At 39.3% G+C, this 26,007-nt stretch overlaps 1 protein-coding gene across 2 annotated transcripts in view; it reads right to left on the bottom strand.

Annotated features, from left to right (window-relative positions):
* Positions 1 to 309: 309 nt before the first annotated feature.
* Positions 310 to 26,007, bottom strand: part of LOC120532916 (protein FAM221B-like) — a 64,029-nt gene continuing 38,331 nt past the window's right edge. For both annotated transcript variants that reach the window (XM_039759405.1, XM_039759406.1), the window contains 4 exons: positions 14,632 to 14,796; positions 4,721 to 4,792; positions 1,952 to 2,027; positions 310 to 487 (listed from right to left, as the gene is read on the bottom strand). In XM_039759405.1, coding sequence (XP_039615339.1) covers positions 436 to 487; positions 1,952 to 2,027; positions 4,721 to 4,792; positions 14,632 to 14,796 — 365 coding nt within the window. In that variant the 3' untranslated portion in view covers positions 310 to 435. The remainder of the gene's footprint in view (positions 488 to 1,951; positions 2,028 to 4,720; positions 4,793 to 14,631; positions 14,797 to 26,007) is intronic.

The raw sequence follows: 26,007 nt of genomic DNA, 5'->3' as shown, positions 1-26,007 counted from the left end.
GAATGCACCATATTTTGTGTATATTATGTTAAATGTACATAATGTGATTGATTATTTTAAAGTAAATGTTTGGGTCTTTATTGGATGCAGCACACAGACATGTTTTTTACTAATGTATCATGCACAAATACACTGCATATAACATATGAACTGTGTTTGAACCTTATTTTTAACACAAAATACATGTAAAGTGTGTTTTTGTTTGTTTTTTATTTATGAATTAGTACAAAAATTAACAAATAATTGAATATTTTAATTGACATTGTTAAACAAATGTGAATAATTTTACATTATAAAAAAGCCACTTAATTAATCTTTTATTTAGCATTATACATTCATCCCATTTGCAATTTGTCTGTGTTAAATAAAAAAAAGATCAATTCACCTCGCCCCCCCCATAAGTAACTTCCCTCACGCAAACAAACATTACAGTTTTCATGCCATTTCCAGTTTAGTAGCTCCTTTCTTTGCTTTTGTTTTCTTCCTCCTGAAAATAAATAAAAAATATTATTCTATGAATATAGACAATTTCCCCCTAGGTACAAATAAAGTTCTATCTATCTATCTATCTATCTATCTATCTATCTATCTATTGTCACTCAATCATAAAGAAAATATAGTTACCAGGAAAGTGGAAAAATGGGTTGAATGGAAATAAATATACTTCTAATACAATATTTTCTTCTGTTCACTCAGTTGCTTACATTGTCACAATGGCAGTTTCTCAACAATCAGCTCCTGAATCATTTCCTGTGTAGCCAGGACACGCTGCTGCCACTCGCAACCCTAAGTTGCTCTACATGGTGTTTTAGATAGATGGATGAAAATGTTTCCATTTGAGCAGTACACTATTCTCTCTTAGTATTGCCTCCTATGATAGAAATTGACACATATGAAAAGGTGCTAAAATGTTTGCAGGATACACAGGGATGCTGAGGGAAAGAGTGGTACCACCTTGACTAAGAGCAGGGAAAGGGCCCATAGACACACTTTAGAGCAAGAGATTTAGAGAACACTCCTCTGTGCCAATGAGAGTGGGTTGGGCCCACCTATGGGAAGTATACCTTGTCTATACAGATGGTATGTAGGAAGTCAGTCCTTAACAAGGGAGAGGCCCTCAAGGACTGGCATCAGGGTAGTGAAACTCATCCAGGTTAGTAGGTAGTAACCACTTCAGATGGATCATGTTGCTTTTTCATGACAGTAAGAAGCCTTAAAGTTATTATATAGAGTTAGACCATTAAGATCAATGGTTTAGGGGGCCATTGTGACCTTGAAATCACTCATTCTTTAGATCTGTAACAGCATTTCATAAGAGATTCTAGGGCTTGACCCAGATGAGCTCCAGATGAGATTTAAGCATCACTGTATGACAGGACAATAAATTCTAAAATTAGGACAGTTTACAGATAATGAGGAAGAAAGAATGGAGATAAGATGAAGAGTACTGATTTTTAGTTTAAAATGGTAGTAAACTAGGAATGTTATCTCCACCTGGTTAACAAGACACACATATCCATGCAAGGTAACTGACAGAGCAGAAAGGTTTTATTTTTAATCGATTTGTTAATGCCTTCCTGATTGGTTTACTATAAGCTATCCATTTTATGAAACATTACATGTTGCAGGTAGCTGAAGTTTGTCCCAGCAGAATCAGATGAAGGCCCCCAAATGGGACAACAGCCTTTGATAACACTATTACCTTTGATAAGTACTTTGTTTCAAGCTGGAGCAACCTTAATGGATGCAACATTGACTCAAATAGCATACTGAAGTGAATCTGCACACACCCAACTTGAATTCCAGGCTTTTTTCTAATTATATAGTACATTTACCTGATCAATGGTTGTATGCAAAGATTAGCTGATGAGGTGTGTTTACAATTCCAGTGACATTTGCTACCCTGATATTACTTCAATTACAGTGCTATGTTTGACTGCTTGTGACTTACCAAATAACAAAATAGGAGATTGCAGCAATAAGTGCAATGATGAACATGCAGCCTCCTATAATTCCCACAATTGTTCCTAAAACAAGAAAAAAAAAGAATTCTTCAGGCATTCATCCATCTACTGTACCTGCTTATGTCACAAAAAACTATATCACAGGGAGTCAAAGCCTAACTCTAACCCTGCACTATATATAGTGCTGGCTCTACTGTTTAGCCAAAATAGGTGACTGTCAAGGGCAACAAATGTTTGGGAGGCAGCGATTTTGTAGACATCACAGACTTAATGTACAAAAACCTGGACGCAAAACAACATAATGTATAATAATGTATAATGTATGTTTCGCAGTGCACATATATATATGTTGAAGGACAGCTGGGACTGTTACCCGGCTGGCACACCTTCATAATGGAAGGACCAGTGGAAAGAGCTTGCACAGGGCAATACCTCCTGTGGGACGATACAGGGCAGCCCCCTTGGCCACCTGTGGTGCCACAGTGGTGCCAACCTCAACACTGTCAGGGCCCATGGAAATGGCTGAGCCCTCTCCTGCAGGGCTGCCACGTTTCCTGGAAGTGTGGCTGGAAGGAGATTGTGGAACTTCCAGATGCTCTATAAAAAGGGGATGCCTTCCTCCATTCAGGGAGCCAGAGTCGTGAGGAAATGGACAAAGCTTTGCTTTAGGGAGGAGTGGAGATGGAAAAGAGAAAAGAAGAAAGTACTGTGTGCGGTGTTGGTGTTTATTGTACTGTGCTTGCTGCAGAGGAGTGAAGAAGAAGCAATTCCCACACAAATAAAAAGGTGTCTTGTGCTTGATCTTGTATCTGTGTCTGGTGTGTTCAGGTTGGCTGGAGTGCCCTGGTGGTCACAATATATTTATATATAAGGTTTATAATTGCCATTTAGAGCTATATCTAGGGTACCAAAACTGCTAAAGCCAGCACTGAACATACACCAATCAGCCACTAATTAAAACTACTAATAGCTGAAGTGAATAAGTTTGATTATCTTATTACAATAGCACCTGACAAGAGGTTGGATATATTAGGCAGCAAGTGAACAGTCAGTTCTTGAAGGTGATAGGTTGGAAGCAGGATACATGGGCAAGTGTAAGGATCTGAGTGAGTTCAACAAAGGCAGAATTGTGATGGTGCCTAGACAACCGAGTCAGAGCATCTTCAAAATGGTAGGTCTTGTGGGATTTTCTCAGTATGCTGTGGTTAGTACCTACCAAAAAAGTGGTCCAAGGAAGATCAACCAATGAACTAGCGAGAGGGTCATAGTTCATTGCTGCGTGTGGAGAGCAAAGGCTAGTCTGGCTGGTCCAGTCCCACAGAAAATCCACTGTGTGTGCATCATTTACCCACGGAAAACATGACAGCGAGATGCACTATAGAAAGAAAGCAAGCCAATGAAGACAGTGTGATGCTTTGGGCAATGTTCTGCTGGGAAACCTTGGGTACTGGCATTCATGTGGATGTTACTTTGGCATGTACCACTTACCTAAAGGTTGTTGCAGACCACGTACAACTCTTCATGGTAATGGTATTCCTTGATGGCAGTGACCTTTTTCAGCAGAATAATTTGCCCTGCCACATTGCAAAACTGGTTTAGAAATGGTTTGAGAAATATGACAAACAGTTCAAGGTGTTTACTTGGCTTCTAAATTCCCCAAATCTCAATCCAATCGAGCATCTGTGGGATATGCTGAAAAAACAAGTCTGATACATGGAGGCCATACCTCTCAACGCACAGGGCTTAAGGGATCTGTTGATAAAATTTTGATGCAAGATACCACAGAACACATTCAGAGGTCTTGTAAAGTCCAGACCTTGATGGGTCAGATACTGTTTTGGTGTCACAAGGGGGACCTACACTATATTAGGCAGGTGGTTTTAATGCTGTCGCTGATTAGTGTATGTATGTGTGCGTATATGTGTGTGTACAATAATTCAGATAATATAACCTTAAGATATTTTAATGCAATGAGTAACATGTATATTATATGCATTCATGCATATAATAATGTTAGCATTTACTCCCCCGGGTGGAATTGAAGAGTCGTAGGGGAGGAATGATCTCCTCACTCTGTCAGTGGAGCAAGACAGTGACAAAAGTCTGTCACTGAAGCTACTCCTCTGCCTGGAGATGACACTGTTAAGTGGAGGCAGTGGATTCTTCATGATTGACAGTAGTTTGCTTAGTGCCCATTGCTCCACTACAGATGTTAAACTGTCCAGCTTTATTCCTACAATAGAGACTGCCTTCTTAACAAGTTTGTCCAGGCGTGAGACGTCCTTCTTCTTTATGCTGCCTCCCCAGCACACCACCACGTAGAAGAGGGCACTCGCCACAACCGTCTGGTAGAACATCTGCAGCATCTTATTGCAGATGTTGAAGGACGCCAACCTTCTAAGAAAGTATAGTCGGCTCTGACCTTTCTTACACAGAGCATCAGTATTGGCAGTCCAGTCCAATTTGTCATCCAGCTGCACTCCCAGATATTTATAGGTCTGCACCCTCTGCACACAGTCACCTCTGATGATCACAGGGTCCATGAGGGGCCTGGGCCTCCTAAAATCAAGACCAAGGAACTGGTGGTGTTCAGGTGTAAGTGGTTTGAGTCACACCATTTAACAAAGTCTTTGATTAGCTTCCTATACTCCTCCTCCTGCCCACTCCTGATGCATATATAGTTCTAGTTTTTAACAATCTTGATTTTCTTTACCAGCCCACCTCTTATCTTATCCTTGCCTCCTACAATGTTTTACCTTCATCTGTTGAGGTACCATCTGGTTCTTCATCTTGATTTGATCCCCCGGAACCCATTCTTCCAGAGCTTGCTGTAAAAATAAATCATAATGGATTTTGTCAATGCATAGGAAGGAAGTACAAACTTAAAAATTTGAATAGACAGAGTAATCTGAGCGCCCTGTACTTATGTTAGACCTGCACATACTAAAGACAAAGCTCACACATTACCTCCTGAACGTTAGTCCTGGATTGCCAGAAAGTCTTCCTAATAGTGAAACCTTTACGTTTTCTTTTTTAATAGGAAAATTCATAAAAGATTTGCATTCTATGACAAAACTATTAAAGAGCTACATTGTCAGATTTTGGTAGATTGCCAGGTTGAGGCCATTATTGACATCATTAAACTTCATGCACCCTTAGAGCTTCTGTCAGTTTGCAACAACACTTGCTGTTGTGCCATTTGGTTGATTTCACACTGAAGACGTGCTAAGCCATTTAACCTAACGCAGGAAATGATAACAAATTATTTTATCTCGGTATGCAGAGATATAATTTCTGTAAATTAACAAAAAAGAAATAAAGGTCAGTGCTAATCTTAATCAACATTCAAGTCTGATGGCTAGTGGTAACTAACAAAATGACTCCATTAAATGTGCAACAAGCTCAAATTGTTCTGTATGAGAATTATTGAATTATTATTTGCATTTGAATGTGAGATTAGCTAACTCATGGTCAGGGGTGAGTCCATTTCCTTTAGGCTATTGAGATAAAATTAGGACAGGAAAATGAGGTCAATGCTGCAGTACATTTATTTTTTTATGAGTTAGGCCTATTGAGTCTGCAATCAAGATTACCTGTTCTAAAAGACTAGGGTGTTGTACCGTGTTAGCCATTATGTTCTAAAAGAGTAAGCCAGCAGCTTTACTACTGTCTCTGAGTGGTAAATTATTAACGGAGATTACCACACCTTAGTCAGGTAAGGAACGTAAAGAGGAAAAATAAAATGTGTTAAATAAAAAGCATGGCAGGTGACAGAGACTATTTCCATTAACTGTCTCCCCATTCTAACAGCTTATCACATGTTCTGGTTAATGACAAGCTATATACTTAGGCATGGCTACTCTCAGATAAGGCTGACGCAGTGTTGCAGTTAGCTTTATTGCCTCACAGTTGTAGAATCCTTACTTGGCTAATGTCTGTGTGGAGGCTGCATGTCCAAACTGCATGTTTGTGTTTACTTTGTTTTTCTTGCACCTTAAAGACGTTTTTTGTTAACTGGTGAAGTTAAATTGGCTTAGTGTGGTTGTGTACAGAAGCATGCTCTGCAATGGACTGCTACCTCATCCAAAGTTCACTCCTTCCTGGAATATGCTCCAGCCCACATCCCTAAATTGAATCAAGCTTGTTTGAAATGAATGGGTTCAAAAGAGGGAGGTCATGTTTTATTGACATGCTGGAATTCTAGGAGGAAGCAAACAAAAGTTATGATCAAAGTGGAGCATATGAAATTATTTATCTTGACTTTCAGAAAGCATAAAGTGCCACATAAAAGGTTGAGCATCAAACTAAAAGAAGTTGAAGTTCAGAGTGTTGTTTGCAGACGAGTGCGAAATTGACTCAGACACAGGAAGCAGAGGGTTGTGGTGCAAGGAACCTGATCAAATTTGTCTGATGTTAAGAGTGGTATTTCACATGGGACAGTGCGAGGCATGCTGCTGTTTTTAATATATGAATGATTTGGATTAGTTTATAAATACCAGGTTGGTTAAATTTGCAGATGATACCAAGCTAGGTGGACTGGCTTATAATGAATCCACTGAATAGTTACAGAGGGACAGCATATAGGCTTGGGTAGATTTGTGGCAGATGAAATTTAACATAAATAAACGTAAAGTATTACATGTAGGAAGTAAAAATGTTAGGTTTGAATATAGTGGAAGGAATGAAAACTGAAATTACACCTTATGGGAAGGATTTAGGAGTTGTACTGGACTCAACACTATCCACTGCCAGACAATGTTCAGAAGCCATTAAGAAGGCTAACAATGTTAGGTTATGTGGCATGATGTATAGAGTACATGTCCAAGGTTATGCTGAAGCCTTAAAACCCACTGGCGAGGCCTCTCCTGGAGTACTAGACACAGTAGTGCTGGGAAAAGTCCAGAAAAGTGTGACTAGGCTGAGTCCAGGGCTATAGGAGATGAAATGTGAGGAAAGATTAAAAGAGCTGAGCCTTTTCAGTTTAATAAAAATAAAGTTAAGAGGAGAGGAGGAGGTTGGGAGCATGCACTGATACAGCACATTGCCGCTCCCACCACATAATGAGAGGAAACATGAATGTTTAAAGTTATAAAGGGAATTAGTACATTGGATTGAGACTGTTACTTTAAAATTAGTTCATCAAAAACATGAGGACACAGTTGGAAACTTGCTAAGGGTGTATTTAGCACAAACATTAAGGAAGTTTTGCTTTACACAGAGATCCACAGACACATAGAATAAACTACCAAGTGGTGTGGTAGACAGTAGGATTTTAGGGACTTTCAAAACTCAACTTGATGTTATTTTAGGAGAATTAAGTAGCTCGGACACAGTTGGCAAGCTTTGATGGGCTGAATGGCCTGTTCTCATCTAGATCATTCTTTTTTTAATGAGTTTATTAAAAGCAAGTTAACATTCCATACAAATACAGTAAGTCAAACTTAGATTGTTCTAATGTTCTAGATGTATGTCATTGAAATATCTGTCTATCTATCCTTCAGTTTTCAGAATTTGTTCATTCTTGGTCCAGGTAAAGACAGTCTTGATTTATGCATAAGATGTTAGCAATTAGGGCGGCACGGTGGCACAGTGGTAGAGCTGCTGCCTCGCAGTTAGGAGACCCGGGTTCGCTTCCGGGTCCTCCCTGTGTGGAGTTTGCATGTTCTCCCCGTGTCTGCGTGGGTTTCCTCCGGGCGCTCCGGTTTCCTCCCACAATCCAAAGACATGCAGGGTAGGTGGATTGGCGGTTCTAAATTGGTCCTGGTGTGTGGGTGTGTTTGTGTGTGTCCTGCGGTGGGTTGGCACCCTGCCCTGGATTGGTTCCTGCCTTGTGCCCTGTGTTGGCTGGGATTGGCTCCAGCAGACCCCCGTGAGCATGTTTGGATTCAGCGGGTTAGAAAATGGATGGATGGATGGATGTTAGCAATCTGACAGCACACTCACACATTTCCACACTCACTCACACTTGGCCAGTGTAATATTAGCAATCAACTCAGAAGTGATGGGCTGAATGGCTTGGAGTAAAATGGGAAAGCAGTGGTAGAACATGTAGACTTCATAAAGAACACCCTTTAGCCAAAATAAAAAGTCAATAAGCTCTGTAAAGATGTAAAAATTTGCTGTTGCACCCAACCACCTATCCATATATATAAAATAAAAAGGTCTGTCTGTCTATCAAGCGGTTACTCATACACTACTGGGGTTAGCATCTTGATCTTGGTCTTAGGGTATTACCTGAAATATTTTGGAAACTCAAATAATTTGAAGTAACATCAACCTCGGCAATGTGACCTGTGGTCATGGGTTTATTACAGCATAGTGATTGTAAAGGTAAGTGACAAGGTGGAAAGAAAAAGAAGAACAGCAACATCTGCTGAGCATCAAACATATGCAAAAGGCACTTGTGTGATGACAAATGAAAAACAATAAGAAGATAAGACACTGAGGCATATAGGCAGCAAGAAGTAATCCTGAATATGGACAAATTCACCAGCAGACAAACACAATGTATGTAAGACCAAGACCAAGAAAAGCAGGAACCATACAAGCCCATCTATTGATAATCTCCCAGGACACAGTTCATGTATACTGAGAATTCATAAAGAAATATAAGTATTGTGTTTACTGCTCAGTGAACTTTAAACTTCATTTAATGTAAAGACATGCAAGACAAAGTCCAGAATACAGGAATGCCCCAGATGCAGAAATGCATGGCGACAATCAAGGGATTGTCAAACAGCCAACAATGGCAACCATATGAAAGTATTGTTTTCACATCCTTACTTCGATAACTAATTAGAAAACATAGCAAGTGTTAACAGCTCCTTATCTTCAACTTGATTTTTATTTGCATTTTATTTTGGCACGATAAGTCTGTGTGTTTCATGAGTAGAGTATACAGTAATATACAACACAATTATAACATTCTTAAACTCATTGAAGCCTTATCAGGATTCTGGTGGTCGAGTCCAGTAGCAAGTGGAGATAAGGTAGGAACCCACCTTGGACATGGTGCTACTCCATCACAGGGGCCATTCACTCGCAAGCCCGGACTCTCAAAGAGCCAATTTAGTATCACCAATGAACTTGTCATGTATATCTCACAAAATGAAAGAGTCAAAACTCGAGTACCCAGAAAAACACCCACACAGACATAGACAGAACATGTAAATTCAACACAGTAACTGAATGTGCCACTGAAACAAAGAACAATGGACCTGTGAGGCAGCAGCACCATGTTCAATGTTCAATTATTTATTATAATAAAGTTACATGAGATATTGTTTATTGGATAAGGGTGTATGATGGATTGTTGAAAACAAGGTAATTCTGCTAAAACTATTCATTATTCTTGAATTTTAATCTGATTCTCAATGGAAATGCATCTTTTCCAGGGCACATTTACTTCTGGGATAGTTTCCATCTCATATGGGTTTGAAAATGTATGGATGGAAAGATGGATATCATATATCACACTGATCTGACTTTATGTAGTTTGTTGAAAACATATAAATTTTGTATGACATGAGCCAACAACTGATTCCCAGCCTTTAGGAGTTAACTAATGTTTCTAGGGATTACAGAAATGCATTTCAAAAGAGGATCAGTTATGCCAGCGTTTCTCAGCCTTTAAGTATTTGCGACCTGAATTTTCATAACAGTTTTAATCGCGCCCCCCCCTACCATTTTTTTGAAATGTAGATGCATATTTTATTATACCTACTTAACTTTTATCGACATTTATCTAACTCTATATTTATTGTTCTAGTTTCAGAATGTAGTTTAGGTTAATTTGTTTTGGTTTCAAAAGATGTTTTTTTCATAATTTTGATTCTTGTTTTCTTTTTTTCACATCTTCACGCCCCCATTTTTGTTACTTCACGCGTTCCACAGCTTGATAACCATTAAAATATGCCATAAAAGCAAAATCATCTCCATTGCTCTTTACATTCCTTATTATTAACCTGTGTGCGAGTGGAAACATAAAAGACAAACATCGTTTAACAAGAAAAACTGTCAGTTAGAATGAGGGTTGGATTTGAAATGTAGATAGCTGAATTGTTCACCTTTGTGCATTGTTGAGTGACATAACATTTCCATTCCAAGAAACGTACTGTACTATCTGCATATACTGTATGTTGAAAAGAATGTTGCAAAGGTTCAAAGGTTGAGAACACCAGAAAAAACGTACTGCGTCTGTTTTCATGTTGTGACTGATATTTCATAAAAGGCTTAGGCACTTTACTGCTATTAATTTAACTTCTGGAATGTCCTCAGTTAGTTAATTTATGATTACAAAAAACACTCAGGAGAGTTATAGATAAAGTACGTGTGCTTTTGCAGGACTGGCTTCAGCACAGCTGTCATTGTAGGAAAACACCAACCCAACAGAACATTCACTGTACATCTTTCAACTATGGACAAATATTCTAAGGAACTACATTTTTAACTTTTGCCATGAAGCTACTCCTGCTAATGTTTATTTAAAGGTATCCCATCTGGGGCATATACTGCTTGAAGGTCCCTCCATTCGCCTGCTTCCCTTTCATTATACAATGTGTACATATATACAGTATTTATATACCTGTATATATACAGTATGTAGAGTATAGACGGTTTCCTCCCACCGTCCAAAGACATGCAGGTTAGGTGCAGTGGCGATCCTAAAATAGTCCCTAGTGTGTACTTGGTGTGTGTGTGTGTGTGTGTGTGTGTCCTGCGGTGGGCTGGTGTCCTGCCCGGGTTTTGTTCCTGCCTTGTGCCCCGCGCTGGCTGGGATTGGCTCTAGCAGACCCTCGTGACCCTGTGTTAGGATATAGCGGGTTGGATAATGAATGGATAGATGGATAGTCAAATCCTACCATGCTCTGATCAGGCAAACACCCTAATAATAAAAGAATTACAATAGGATTAGTGTAGATCTGAAAGCATCTAAATGCCGCCTTAGCCACTATGTCCATGTCTACCTGCTTTAATTACCTATACTTGTGGGGATGTGTAAATCCTCCTCAAAACCTGTCATTTATCTGAAATTTTGAAGGATGTCCAGACCTTGTCTACCAAGGTACATAGTCTAGGCTTAACCAACATAGCCATGGGAAGCCTTTTTGACACAGAGAGTAGCTGGTCTGTTCTTCGTCCACTTCCTTAATCAGAGTTTTGGAGGGATGTCAACTCTCCGGACATCATCAGGTACAAGGTAAATAGTTATAAATAAACGCCCGCCTTCTTTCTCACATTCACTCTCATCCAGAAGTGTATCATATTTGTCCACTTCAACTCTTAGGCAGATGGAGGCCATTTAAATAACAACTCGAGGATCCCACTTTGTATGATTACTATAAGAATACTCATTAATATCCAGAGAAGGAAAAGTACACAGTGGATTCAGAAAGTATTCAGTCCCCCTCATTTTCTGCATGTTTTGTTGTGTTGCATGCTTTCAGAAAGTTTAACAAATCTATTAAAAAAATCAAAACCTGAAATTTCTCATTTATGTAAGTATTCAAACTGATTGATGTGACACTCCATCCATCTGACTGTCCCTCTCGCCCATCTAATCTCCATGGGGAGCAGAGCATTCAGCCATTCTGCTCCCAAGATCTGGAACTCACTACCTACTGAGATTAGAAATATTAAAATCATTTTCAACCTTCAAATGTAAATTTAAAACCCATCTGTTTAAAATGGCTTTTTCTCTATGATTACAGTGGCTTTGTTTGGTTTTAATTTTTATATTTTCTGATGTTTTAAGTTGTTTATAATGTGTTATTTATTTATTTATTGTTTGTTCGGTGTCCTTGAGTTCTTGGAAAGCCGCCTTGTATAAATAAAATGTATTATTATTACACTCCAAATTGTGCTCAGGTGCATCCTGTTTGATTTAATTGTCCTTGAAAGTGTCTAAAAACTTGATGGCAGTCCACATACGGCAAAGTGCATTGATTGGACATAATTTAGAGAGACACACACCTGTGTATATGAGGTCCTACAATTCACACTACATTTCAGAACAAAAACAAGTCCATGAAGTGCAAGTCCTTCATTAACAAATTATAGTGAAGCAAAGATCAGGTCAAATTTATAAATTCATTAGTTAAGCTTTGGGTGTTCCCAGTAGCAAGTGTCCTCAATAATTGTGAAATGGAAGAGGTTTGGAACCACCAAGAATGTTCCTAGGGTTGGTCATCAAGCCAAATTGAGTAATCGGGCAAGAAGGGCCTTGGTCTGACAGGTGACCAAGAAACCAACTCTAATAGAGCTTCAGAAGTCTTCCACTGAGATGGGAGAACCTGTTGGAAGAGCAACCATCTCAAGAGAACTCCATCAATCAAGCATTTGTGGTAGAGCAGCTAAACAGAAGCAACTCTTGAGTACAAAAAAGTCAAATGACATTTTAAAGGACTTATTGGTATAAAGAGACAAAAATTGAACTCTTTGGGCAGAACCTCAAGTACTGTATCTGGTGAAGATCAGACACTGGTCTTCACCTATCTAATAGCATCCCTAGTGTGAAGTATGGTGGTGGCAGCATTATGCTATGGAGCAGGTTGACTGGTCAGAATTGAAGGAATTCAGCCCAATACAACAAAACCCTGCTTTTGAGTGCATGCAACCTTAGGCTGAGGTGAAGGTTCACCTTTCAACATGGCAATGGCCTGGATCTTGCAGCCAAGACAACACTGAATTGGCTTTGAGAAAAATCTCTTACACTGTGGTGGGCTGGTGCCCTGCCTGGGGTTTGTTTCCTGCCTTGTGCCCTGTGTTGGCTGGGATTGGCTCCAGCAGACCCCCGTGACCCTGTAGTTAGGATGTAGCGGGTTAGATAATGGATGGATGGATGGATGGATGGAAAAATTTCTTACTGTTCTTGAGTGGCCCAACTAAAACGCAGACTTAAACCCCTTAGAAAATCTGTGGAGAGACTTACAAATGGCAGGTTACAGACCTTTCCTATCCAATCGAACAGAACTTGAAAGGATCTGCCAGGAAAAATGGGATAAACTGCCCAAAACCAGATGTGGAAAGCTTGTAGAGACTTACCCAAGAAGACTCAAAGCTGTAGTTGCTGCCAAAGGGGCTATTACAACGTACTGAATTAGTTTTTGATTTCTAATGAATTTGCAAACCTTTCTGAAATATATGTTTTCATTTTGTCATTATGGGTTATTGAGTGCAGAGTGATGGGAAAAAAAGGTAAAATTATCCATTTAAAATTAAATCTCCAACACAGTAAAGTGTGAAGAAAGTGAAGGGATCTGAATACTTTCTGAATCCACTGCCATTCAATTCCCTTTAACTAATTATGTTACTTATAAAGTCAACTGTTTGCATCAGAGTCTATTTAGTATGTCATATTAAAAGTAACACTTCTTCTTTATTAGCATATACCACAATGTTTTTGATTGCTTGCTCCCAAGGAAGAGTGATAGCAATCATAACCACAATAAATAGCAGTTTAGCAGCAGGTAAGAAATATGGGGACATAACACATCCAGGCTTCAATATGACAAACAGCTGCCTGAAGTGAAAATGCAAATCGTATTCGTGTAATTGTTTATTCAAACTACATACTGCCTGAGGGTTAAAACAGACTCTAAGCCAATCAGTGTGTGTCCTGATGACAGAGTATCTTCTGGAAAGCTGATGGGCTGTGAACAGGTAATGACTGGGTTTGCATGAGTCCTAGATAATGTTCAGCACATTGTGTAACCATTTTAATATAATCCAATTGGAAACTGGTAGTATATTTTATTGATATGGAAATTTGTGCAAACAGCCATTTGTTTTTAAATAGAAAGTTTCAATAAAAGTTTGCTTTTAGCTGTAGTCTATTTACTAAAAGATGACAAAAGTAGATACATACTGGTGGCCCTTTTTAAGTGCAGTACAGGCCATACAATGAAAACATAAAGTTTGTAAGTAGCTGGCACCCTCCTGTGGTCATACTGGAAAAATAAATGTCACACATAAGCACAGCAAGTTTGGGGGTTTTTCTTATAGTTTTGTCAGTTTTACTTAAAGAAGTAACAGAAAAAATGTTCTGAATTTAAAGGCTCAGAAAACAAATGGTTTAGATGAAGGTAACAATCCAGGTCTACATAGTTGGTCTTCTGTTTGTTTTCTTAAAAACACTGAATTGAATAAAAGGCTAATATAATCCATATCAACTGAGTAATCAGGTTAATCATTAGACCTTCTTAGTGACAAGACCCTATAAAGCTGTAATTTTATGATTAAAATGCTGCTAACCATGTTATGTACAAGTTCTTCAGTTTCATCATCATCATCGTGTCACCAAGATTTATTTGTTCAGATTATGACAGTATATCCACCACCCAATTTTCTGATATCCATAAATGTGACGAACTCTCATATAAAATAACCTAACATTCTCAAACCTGCTTGATGCAGTTCAGAATTGTGGAAGACGGATGTCCATCTTAGCAGCATTGGCTACAAAGTGGAGACTAAACCTGAATGAGTCATCTGACCATCACACAGCAAACATATCTACTCTTACTGTACACTCAGACTAGGAAAATTTACTTCAAGAGTAATTAAAATACTGTATATGTAATAAAAAAACATTTAAATGACATACATCACCTTCTTTAAAAGATGCATATAGGCTTACATATTCAACAGGGTGCAGTTTTATACTTACGCGCACAAAGATCCTGGCATTGCTTTTTTGTTTCAAAATTGTTTCCATTTCCCTTGCAGCCACCATAAATGAAGGTGTGACAGGTCTTTGTTTTTGTATCAAAATACCACTTAAGCATTCTCGCTAAGCACATGCCAGGGTCAGGTTCCAAAACACACATTTGTTCTGTTAAAGACAAAAACAAACAGAAATGTTAGCTATAAAGTAAGCAGGATTATACATACCATATAAAGTGGAAAGGCAGCCACAAACATAACATAAGATGACATTCTCAGATGATCTTAGTCCACAGTCAGGTATCAGGTGGGGACAGAACCTGCTCTGGCAGAATCGGGAACAAGGCAGTCCTGGACAGGGCACCAGTCTAATGGAGGGTCTAATCACATTCACGTCAACACTCACTCTCACACATAGTACTTATTTTACATTTTCTGTTAATTTTATTTTATTTAGGAAACAAAACATTGTAACAAAATACAACTCAATCAAGTAAAAACACCATGGCAAACAGACAAACAGATGTTACTATGTTAAACGATGCTAAATAATTTTAGTAATCAGGGTCATGTTTACAGAGGAGAAATCCAGCACCTTAATGATGTTGAGTGCCAACATTAATCTTGGCCATGAATATCATGAAGACCAAGGAGCTTGTTGTGGACTACAGGAAGTGAAAAGACTGAGGGCACACTCCTATCTAAATCAACGAGATTGCGGTTGTGTTTGTCACTAGATTGAAGTCCCTGGGCGTTCATATTTCCAAGGATCTTTTCATGGTCCTTCAAAACTTCCAACATGGTTACAAAGACACAGATGAGGCTGAAGAAAATCTGTCACATTGGATTCTAGTGAACTTCTACCATTGCAACACTGAGAGCATTCTGACCAATTGTATTACAGTGTGGCATGGTAACTGCATGCACTCAGAACAGAAGTCTCTGTAGTGGGTGGTGAAAACTGCCCAGCACATCACTGGTGCCTCGTTACTTGCCATTGAGGATCTCCAGAGGACGCATAGCATCATCAGGGACCCATCTCACATAAAGTAACCCCTTTAACCTTCTGAGAGGCAGTTGAGGTGCCTACATGCCAGTACGAGCAGACTTACCACCTCACATTAAAATTATACTGTACACGCACACTTGAGGACTATCATGTCTGCATTATAGTCTTGGACTATGCCTACCTCAGGACTATCAGCGCTCTTCTGTACTTCCCCCTATACACCACTGTCTGCACATTACTGTTTCTATTATTTAAACTATTTTTATTCTTTACTGTACTTAATGTATACACTGTCCATATTGAATTTAATTCTCATTCTGTATATGCTCTTGACTTACTCTTGTCTGTACAATCCCTCACTGCTGTATTTATTTATACTGCATTTATTTATTTAAAATGTATATGTCTATTTGCACTTCAGTTTGGACCCAAAACTGCACTTTGTTGTCATAGAACTTGTGCTTTGTTCAATAAAAATGAAACTGAGTCTAATCTAAGTATAGCATCACCTCAATCTAACACTTTTGTAAACTTAAAAAAGTAGATGAAAGTAAAAAGACAAGAAAATGTAAAGGCTATTTTTGCATTCATAAATAACATTGACAGAACATTAGATGTGGAATATGGTGTGTATTAACTTAGCACTACCACCTCACAATTCCAGGGTCCTAGTTCTGAGTCTGTGCTTGGTGGGCAGTGCACTCGCTCCCTCTCTGTTTGCATGGGGTTTCCTGCACAAAACGTGCACATCACATTGGCTATCACATTGGTAAACTGGCCCAGCATCAGTCACATCCTGCAGTGAACTGGCATCCTAATTTATGGCTGGTTCCTGCCATATTGTAAATACTATCAGGGTGTTCTCTAAGCTCCCAGCGACCATAACCTACAAAAACTGGGTTTAGAAAATTAATCAACAAGTAAAACATTAGCCCCTTTTTCTGCCTTTTACAACAAAAATTAGTAGTAGGGTGTTGCGCTGTGTTAGCCATTATGAATGCAATGAAAAGTCAAGCAAGATGACACCTTTTATAACAACAGATTACAATATGCAAGCTATTTTAAGGCAGCTCAGGCCTCTTCTTCAGGCAAGATGTTCAGTTAGCCAATAAAAGACATCATTTTGCTTGGATTCTCATTACAATAGAAATTATAATAGACTCAACTCACTTGGTGTTCATCCAGATGAGAGCAAAGGAAAGAAACATGAAAGCTCTGGTTAAAGGAATACTCCACCCAAAAATAATATATATATTATTATATATTATATATATATATATATTATTATATATTATATATTATATATATATATATATATATATATATATATATATATATATTTTAATATGCTATGTATACCATATAGTTTGCAATGTTGTCCCAGAAAAAAATATAACTCATGTAATTATTTGTGATATAATGGAGCCTTAATGACGACCAGTGCTGCACAATGGCAAATGATGTAAAAAATATCCTTGAATATCTCTCTATAATAATAAAAAAATCCTAGGGTGAGATGTGACTTTTTCAGAGAGTTACTTTCACGTCCCACGAGACAAGACTTTGTGCCAAGAGATTTAACCACACCCGGGGCCGGAAATAAAAGTCAAAGAGTAGATGACAAAGTAGAATGTCGTAAAGAATTCAAAAACGTTGGCTCAATACACATGCAGAGCAGGTTAGAGATAATGAAAGTACTAAAATTCGGAAGTCTCAAAAAAATTATAGCAATGATCGCATTAGCACAAACAAACAGAAATTATTACTCGGTGAAATAACGGAACAACGAAAAGAGATCGAATATATTGTTTGGATATAAACTTTAAGTCGGAGAGTTGTAGATCGTCTAATTTGTGTTGCCATCAGGGAAAAGTAGTATTTCTTTCCAAAGAAGAGGCGTATCTGCGAGAATTAAAAGATTTGTTGTTTGGTGAAAGTGAAATCCACATACGCTGTGATGCTTGGGTGTCTAATTTGCACAGATACACAAGAGATTTTAGAGACAGAAACTTTATTCAAACACTTCAGACAAACATAAGTCTCTTTCAGGAGTGAATCGAGCTCTGTGTGTAGTTGGCGGGGACAGTTCCATCTCAATTAAAAGAATAGAAAATCTCAATTTTTATAGGGGCGCGCTTTGGGAGCGGGACCCCAACAAGAGCAGAGGATGTCTGGGGGAGAAGAGAGACAAGTGCAGTGAGACAAAAGGACAGCTGCTGTAGAGGCTTTTAAATGTTTGAATCGCTGCACGAGATGCAGATCACGCAGCACAGCAGCAGCAGCAAGCCAGCAGCTGATCGAGCAAAGAGGAGGAAAAAAAAAACTAAATTTGTTTCCCATTGTATCACCGTTTAAAAGGGGGTTTTGGAGCAGCGACCGCGTCTCCTTGGGGTGCCTTCAGCCCCCCTCTTTACGATGTGAGTGGCAGAGACGTGACGAGGCTGGCGCGTAGCGCAGGCTGGGGGTTGGCAAGCGAAGCGAGCGGGGGTGAAGCCCTCTAGTGAGAAGAACCCTGCTGGCTTGGAACTCCTGCAGATTTAACTTTTTTCTCCAGCTGTCTGGAGTTTTTTTTTTGTTTTTTCTCTCCACCGTGGCCATCGGACCTTACTCCTTTTCTATGTTAACTAATGTTGTCTTATTTTTATTTCTTGATTTGTCTTTTATTTTAATTTTCTTCATTATGTAAAGCACCTTGAGCTACTTTTTGTATGAAAATGTGCTATATAAATAAATGTTGTTGTTGTTGTTGAAAAAATTTCTTATGTCACTCATGTTGTATAATCTACATTCCCATTATCCAGTTATATCTAAATTGTATCTATATTGTTGTTTTTGCTAAAATATTACGAGCTGTTACTACCAGAAAAAGCAGCATAGTACATAGGAAAATGCATTCCCATAATTCTGTTCCTTTAAACAAAAGATTATCCTCTTCCCCTCATTCATTAATCCTGTCTTCAAAACAACAGAATTACGTGAATACACTTTTCCTATTTATGTTGTACACTGATTTTTCTGGAAGTAATATTTTAGCAAGAAATGCATGTGCTTTGCACGTCTTGAGCATACAATTGGATAACAGACATGTGGATAATAGACACAAGTGTCAAGAGGATTTTTTTCTTTTTTCCATGGATGTTTTTCATATCATTTGCCATTCTGCAGCATGGGTTGCCATTAGGTTCCATTATGCAATAAACTTTTTTCTCTTGTTCTTTATAGAAACATTAGATTCAAAATTGCTCTCGGCCATCGCTACAAACTACACAGAGTAAAAAACATATAAAAATATATCATTTTTGGATGTGGTATTCCTTTAACAGCATTCATGGAAAAAATAAACTTTTCAGTGGAGTGGAGGGAGTCCTCTGGAGTGCAAGCTTAACAGATGTCATAAAGTGTCTGGTAATGTCAATTTGTGCATAAGATAACTGTAGTGGTTAAAAAATGGTTCAAATGCTCCTTGCTACAATGAATATTATAATTAATTAATAAAGACCCAATCAAATGTTATGTTATCAGTGCACCAACGTAAAAAAGAAATGTAAGGGAACCTGCACCTACAGCAAGTTCTTACAGAGACCACATTTCGTGCCCTTTAACATATTCTCAAAAGAATAAGTTAATATCATCGGTAGGATTTTCAAATCATTAATTATTTCAGATTTCTTCAAACTATGCTTTTTGCGATAGAATCATCACTTTATAATGCAAGTTAAATAGAGTCCGTTGATATTTTCACTTTTCAGATGACCGCATTTGAACATGTCTATATAATGTAGTATTTTGAGAGGAATCACTGTAAATAATTGCTTTATTTTGTTTTATTTTTCTGACACTGCTTGTAGTTAAGGATACAGTACAGCCATTTACATGCATTGTTTTCTAATTGTCCGGGTAAGTGACTTGAGTGAGTTACAAGTGAAACTAGCAGCCCACCACATTGTTTAATGTCCAGTGCCATAGCCACATGCATGGCAGACCACATTAAGATGTGTGGCTTGTAAATTTTGCCCAGATGGGTTTCTCCAAAATTAGAAGTGAGAATGGCTTAGCTCTTACAATCTGAAATTATCGCACCGATGGTGGTCAATGGTTAAAGTCTGCAACACCAAAACCAGTGCTCTTTATTTTTAAATGTGTAGGAAAACCAAATAAAACAGAGTCATAGACAACTGTAATAAACTGAAGGATAGCCATCTTAGTACCCAAACTCTTTACTGCTGCCGAGTTGCACCATGTAGGGTTGATTTGTTCAACCACAGATGGATATAATTTCAGTCCACTGCTGTAATGGCAATAAAACATCAAGGCTGCCAGTGGGATTACAACATCTATTATATGCATTGCAAGCTGTGTTTGCTTGTTTTACTGAGACAAAAGGCTAATAAGATTTCCTAGGTCTTAATGACATATAATAAATACATAAATCAATTAAAAGACAAAGAATGAAGAAGAAGCCCGGTTCACATCTAGACAAAAGGTACAATAGTGATGCAGAAAAACCAAATACTTTATATTGCTGAGGATAATTCACAATGTGTGCACTGTAAAATATAAATTAAAAATGATCACATTCTGTCAGCCTAATATAACGTACATAGGAAAGATGCAAACTTAATGTTCAATACACATGCATTGTTTAAATAGTACCCATTTTTCATTAAAAAGAATTCTTTCATAATAACAGCCAGCAAATCCTGTAAATTTACATAAATTGCGCACAATTTTGTTTGCACAAATGTTCAGGAATTAATATCAACAAGCTTTAAATGTAATGCGTTGAGTCATGACAAACTAAAAGTTTCTGTGTATTCCATAAGCAATCATTTTTCACTAGTGATGCCTGTCCACCAGGCACAGCCTGGTTTCTCTGTAATGTTGTGACCTGTAGGGGGCGCACCTGCACTCCAAACATCCAGTCAGTCAGTCAGTTATTATCCAACCCGCTATATCCTAACACAAGGTCACGGGGGTCTGCTGGAGCCAATCCCAGCCAGTACAGGATGCAAGGCAGGAACAAATCCCCGAGCAGGGCGCCAGCCCACCACAGCCAAACATCCATGCACTACCAAACCACACAGTCACCACACAGTCATGGGTTCAAAGTAAGAAGTTTTTACTCAAACAAAATGCCTTTTATAGGTTTTTTATCACGTGGTAAATCAACAATTCCACTTCATTCCTTTCTTATGCTTTTCCACCTCCACTCTCCGTCCCCCCCGAGCAAACCTTATCCACCTCCCCCCAACTCTGACTCCTCGATGAGGCAGAGCGGCTGCTTTTCAACATGAATCCTGGAGTGCTTACAGGCCACCTGGAAACACTTTGGGAACCTCTTTGTTACAGAGGAGCCTGCTCTCAACAGCTCCCCCTAGTGGCATCTGAGAAACCCAACAAGGCTGCCCAGCAAAACTACAACTCCCATGCAGCCCTGCGGGGTGTTCAAATGGATGCCATACTAGAGGAACACTGCTACCAGTCCTTCCCTCACAATGGCCTCCCACTAACCAACCTGGGCAGGATTCTCATCCATATCCTTCCTTTATCATGTCAACCCATGTCATCTATGAAAATGTTGAGGAATATTTTTTAAAGATTTTTGGAACCACATATGAAATCTCACTGTTCACTCAAACAGAACCTGTGCTGATCAGAACTTCATTCAGCCTAAACCATAGGCTTGTCTATAAGTTTTTTTTTTTTACTTGTGTTATCATGCACAGCGTAAGAATTTAGAAAAGTATTAATTCCTTAACTTTTTTAAAAACTTAATTTGGTGGAGCCTTGAGGTTGTCTTGCACCCCTTGTCTTGTATTGTGCACAGTGCTGCCAGGATAGGTTTCAGCTCCCCATAAATTTCAACAGGATTAGGCCTGCTTGAGAATTGTGCTGAGATAAAATGGGATGAAACATCAGTTGTTTTAATCAGTTTTGCCTTATGCAATACTTACTTTGCGGTACAAGATACAGTTACAAGTGCTCTGGACTATCACAAAGTGTAAGCCTTTACTTATATACTGTCAATCCATAGGCAGAATATTAATAAGGGAACTAAAAAAGAAGTTGAAAAGTATAAGCGCCATACAAAGTGTAAAAGTATGTGAAGAAAAATAGCTAAAAGAAGAAATAGTTCTGTAGTATTTTCTCATAACTTTTCTATATACAGGTAGTTGCGAATGAGTGTGTTTGATATAATCAATGAACAAATCATGTCCCAAGTATTCGAACTTGTAATGGAAAAACACATGAACCAGGGCTATTGCTCTTGAACTTATTCCTGTGGTTCTTACTATTAATGGAAAAGAAGTTAAATATTTACACGGCTGCATCCCCCTTAGTTTGGTTAGTAATTTTACTAGATAAATGTGTCTATGTCTATGTTTGTTCTATGTCATATCTGTTGCCAGTTATAACAGACAAATTGGGATTGAAACAATATTTCTTTATGATGTTTTACATTTATTATAATATTGTGTCTATAATCCTGAGTTTTGCATATATGTAATAGTTTGAATTATTAAAAACGTGCCAGCGCGCGTGCATAGCTGTGCCGGCCTTTGAGACGCTGACTGCGCTTCTGCCTTAAATGAAAGTAAGCACCTTTAATTTTTTACTCCTCCCCCTGAGCTATAGCCCAGACAACTGCAAACACGGGATCCCTTTTCTAGACCGCAGCAAACTAATATTAAGGCGCTTCACACTTTCTTTTGCACGTATATGATTATGAGGTCGCGGAAGACACGCACAGGAGTGGAGGACTGACAGTCCCATCCCGGCCGGTTAATGGCAGGGACGTCTCTCCAGTCTACACGAGACCCACCGCAACTGTCCCCAAAAGGCGCTCATATCGTCAGCGAAGACGTCTCTCTACACTATATAAAAGAAAAAGGCAAGTTTCCTTTCTTTACACCTTTTTTCCTTTTATCCCAAACCAAAGCTTTTCTCTCTTAACAATGCAGAGGACACAAAAGTAATTTTCTTTATTTGCTGGTAATACCGGTAAGGCACATTACCACAGGCAGAAATTTGGACGTTCACATAGAAAATGTAATTTCTATACCACAGTCGTCGTGTAGTGCCTTTCAAAAGGGATCAACTACTGAGAGATGATCCATATACATTTTAGCTGCTGTTAGTACTACTTACCTGTTGTGTTATACCATCTTTAAAATGTAGCTTGCCCGAAACCACTCCAGTAGTGCTCAATGTATCTTTACTGCTTAAAACATTAATATTTTACTGTTTAATAACTTATAGACTACATTTTATTTTTTTCTCTTGCACTCAGTGAGCGAGGCCAATGGGTAATCAGCTATATATATTTATATATATATATATATATTGTGAACGCTGGCCCGGACACAGACAGACGGACATCGTTGGCTCCACCACACACTGTTTATTTACAATAAATATTTACAAAAAAGTCACGTGCACAAACCCCAGTGCCTCTTGCACCGATCCCCCAATTGTCCAGGCCACACAGTCCTTTGTGCCTTTCTCTCTTGACCGCCTCCCGTCTTCTCTCCAGCTCTGTCCACTTCCACCCGACATCCACTAATGACTGGAGGGAGGCGGCCCCTTTTATAGGAACCCGGATGGGCTCCAGCTGCTTTCCGGCAATCTCCCGCGGACACACCACCGTGTGGCGGAAGGACTGGCTGCGCACCCGGAAGCCGTCCGGGTGTCCCCTGTCGTCTTCACCCCGGCACTTCCTGGTGTGGCGGAAGTGCCGGGCTCCCAGGATAATCAGGCACTGGGGCGCCGCCTGGCGGTGGCCACGGGTCCCTACAGGGCTGGGCTTCCAAGCCCTCTAGGACGGACACCCCCTCGCGGTCTGGAGGAGGCACAAGCCCTCGGCCGGGGACCACAATATATATAAAAACAACTTTGTGACGCTGTTGCCAAATACTCACAGGCAAATCCACAACTTAATAGAGACGCTGCCGCTAAATACTCGCATAGCGATTTGGGTAATGAACACTTCGATGAATGAAACCTGTTATCTTTACAACAGTTGACAAACACGAAATGTAACCTGAACACAACACGTTTTCCAAATACGAACCTGATTGAAAGAAATAATGATAATCAAATCCTTGATGACAACAGCACTCATAACAGTGACAAAACAATTACTTTGACAATCATGTTACGTTATTTTTAAAATCTTTCCTTTTCTTTTTCATAACTTCTTTAACACACGACTTCTCCGCTGTGAAGCGAGGGTATTTTGCTAGTCTACTATATAATGCCTTGCCTATCTTTATATCTGTCTATCTACCTATTGTGAGTGCTGCAGGAGATGGATGCGCATCCCAGAGCGTGATTCTATGTTTGTATTAGACACCATGCTAAAAGAAATACAAAGGACAGGCTCTCTGATCAGATGGGAATAAGAATCCTTACCTGGCAGGGAGGCCAGTATGTTGAGAGGAACAGGAAAGACACCAGGATCCTGGTACTATGTCCTCCAGTATGCTAGAAGGCAGTGTCCCTGGAATTTGTATCCCCTTCGGATACCCTCAGTGCTTAATGGGAATTGGAGATCCAGGACACAGCCCTGTTGGGTTCCATGGGTGCAGTGGGTGCTGCAGTAGTATATGGTCCTTACTTTATGGAACTCCTATCTGACCCAGAAGTAACCATAACCCTACAGGCAATGTCCTTACCCAAGCAGTATTCTCGGGTCAAAGATAAAAAGATCCATATCAGCTTGATCAAGGAGTTGGGAGGAAGTGGATGAGGCTTGACGAGAGAAGTGTGGAGGAAAAGGATGAAGTGCTTTGAAAGGTTAGTCATGTCACACATAAAGACAAATCTCCCTGCATCCCTTCAGTTTGCATACCACTCAAACAGGTCAACTGAGGATGCCATATGCTCTGCCTTTCACCTCTCCCTGACACATCTGGATAAAAAAGACACATATGTGAGGATGCTATTCATAGACTTTAGCTCCATCTTCAACACAATCATCCCTCAAAAGCTGGTTGTAAAACTGAGCAGGTTGGACCTGAACACCACCCTCTGCAATTGGATCCTAGACTTCTTGACAGAGAGGCCCCAGTCAGTTCGGATGGGCTGCAACACTTCCAGCATCATCAGACTAAACACTGGAGTACTACAGGGCTGAGTGCTTAGTCCACTGCTCTTCACCCTGCTGACTCACGACCGCACAGCCATGCACAACACCAACCACATCATCAAGTTTGCGGATGATACGACGGTGCTGGGACTCATAAGCAGGGAAAATGAAACAGCATACAGAGATGAGGTAGAACGGCTGTCCGCATGGTGTGAAGACAACAATCTATCTCTCAATGTTGACAAGACAAAAGAGATAATCACATCCTGCCCACATCCCACTCCGCATCAACGGTTTAGATGTGGAGACTGTTAGGAGTACCAAGTTCCTCGGTGTGCACATAACTGAGGAACTTACGTGAACGCATAACACCTCATCACTAATCAAGAAAGCCCAGCAGAGACTACACTTCCTGAGGCAGCTGAAGCGAGCAAGTCTTCCCTCTCCCATCCTCACCATGTTCTACAGAGGCACCATTGAGAATGTTCTGACCAGCTGCATCACGGTCTGGTATGGCAACTGCAACATATCCGACCGCAAGCACCTGCAAAGGACAGTGAAGACAGCAGAGAACATTATTAGGGTGCCTCTCCCTTCACTACAGGACATATTTTACAAACACAGTGTCTGCAAGGCCTGCAGCATTGTGAGGGACCCCTTACACCCCTCACATGGACTTTTCACACTTTTGCCATCCAAGAGAAAATACTGCAGCATCAGAGCCAGATCTGCCAGGCTTCAGGATAGTTTTTACCCCCAACATGTCAGACTCCTTAACACCATGCTGCCACCTGGGATCTTCCACACTGCCTCAACCACCTCTAAAAACAGAACTTTTATACATGCAAGCCACTTTCCTGCAAAGACTTGTGTGCATGTAGAAAGGAACTGAAAATCTCATACTGACCTTTAAGTATTTTGACGCTCTTGATATCCTTCCACTGTGATAATTTCTGTATTATCTATATCTATTATGTATTATTTTTTTTATTATATTACATATCTATTGACTATACAGTATTTATGTATCTAGATTGCAAATACCATACATTGCATCAATGTTCATATTGCTAACTACACGTTAATATTGCTGCTACTTCTTTGTCTTGTCTTTGCACAATGTCTTGTCTTGTTTGTGTTTTAATTTTAAATTTAAATTTTAATTCTATTTTTAATTTATTATTTGCACATTATGTTGTTACACAGTGGACCCTGAGCTTTGCAATTTTGTCTATCTGTATACTTGTATATGGTTGAGATGATAATAAAGTTCACTTTGACTT

This window comes from Polypterus senegalus, chromosome 7, assembly GCF_016835505.1.
Source record: "Polypterus senegalus isolate Bchr_013 chromosome 7, ASM1683550v1, whole genome shotgun sequence".
In the NCBI taxonomy this organism is placed as follows: Eukaryota; Metazoa; Chordata; class Cladistia; order Polypteriformes; family Polypteridae; genus Polypterus; species Polypterus senegalus.
The sequence above is the reverse complement of the archived record's forward strand: the minus strand, read 5'-3'. Positions and strand labels throughout refer to the sequence as shown.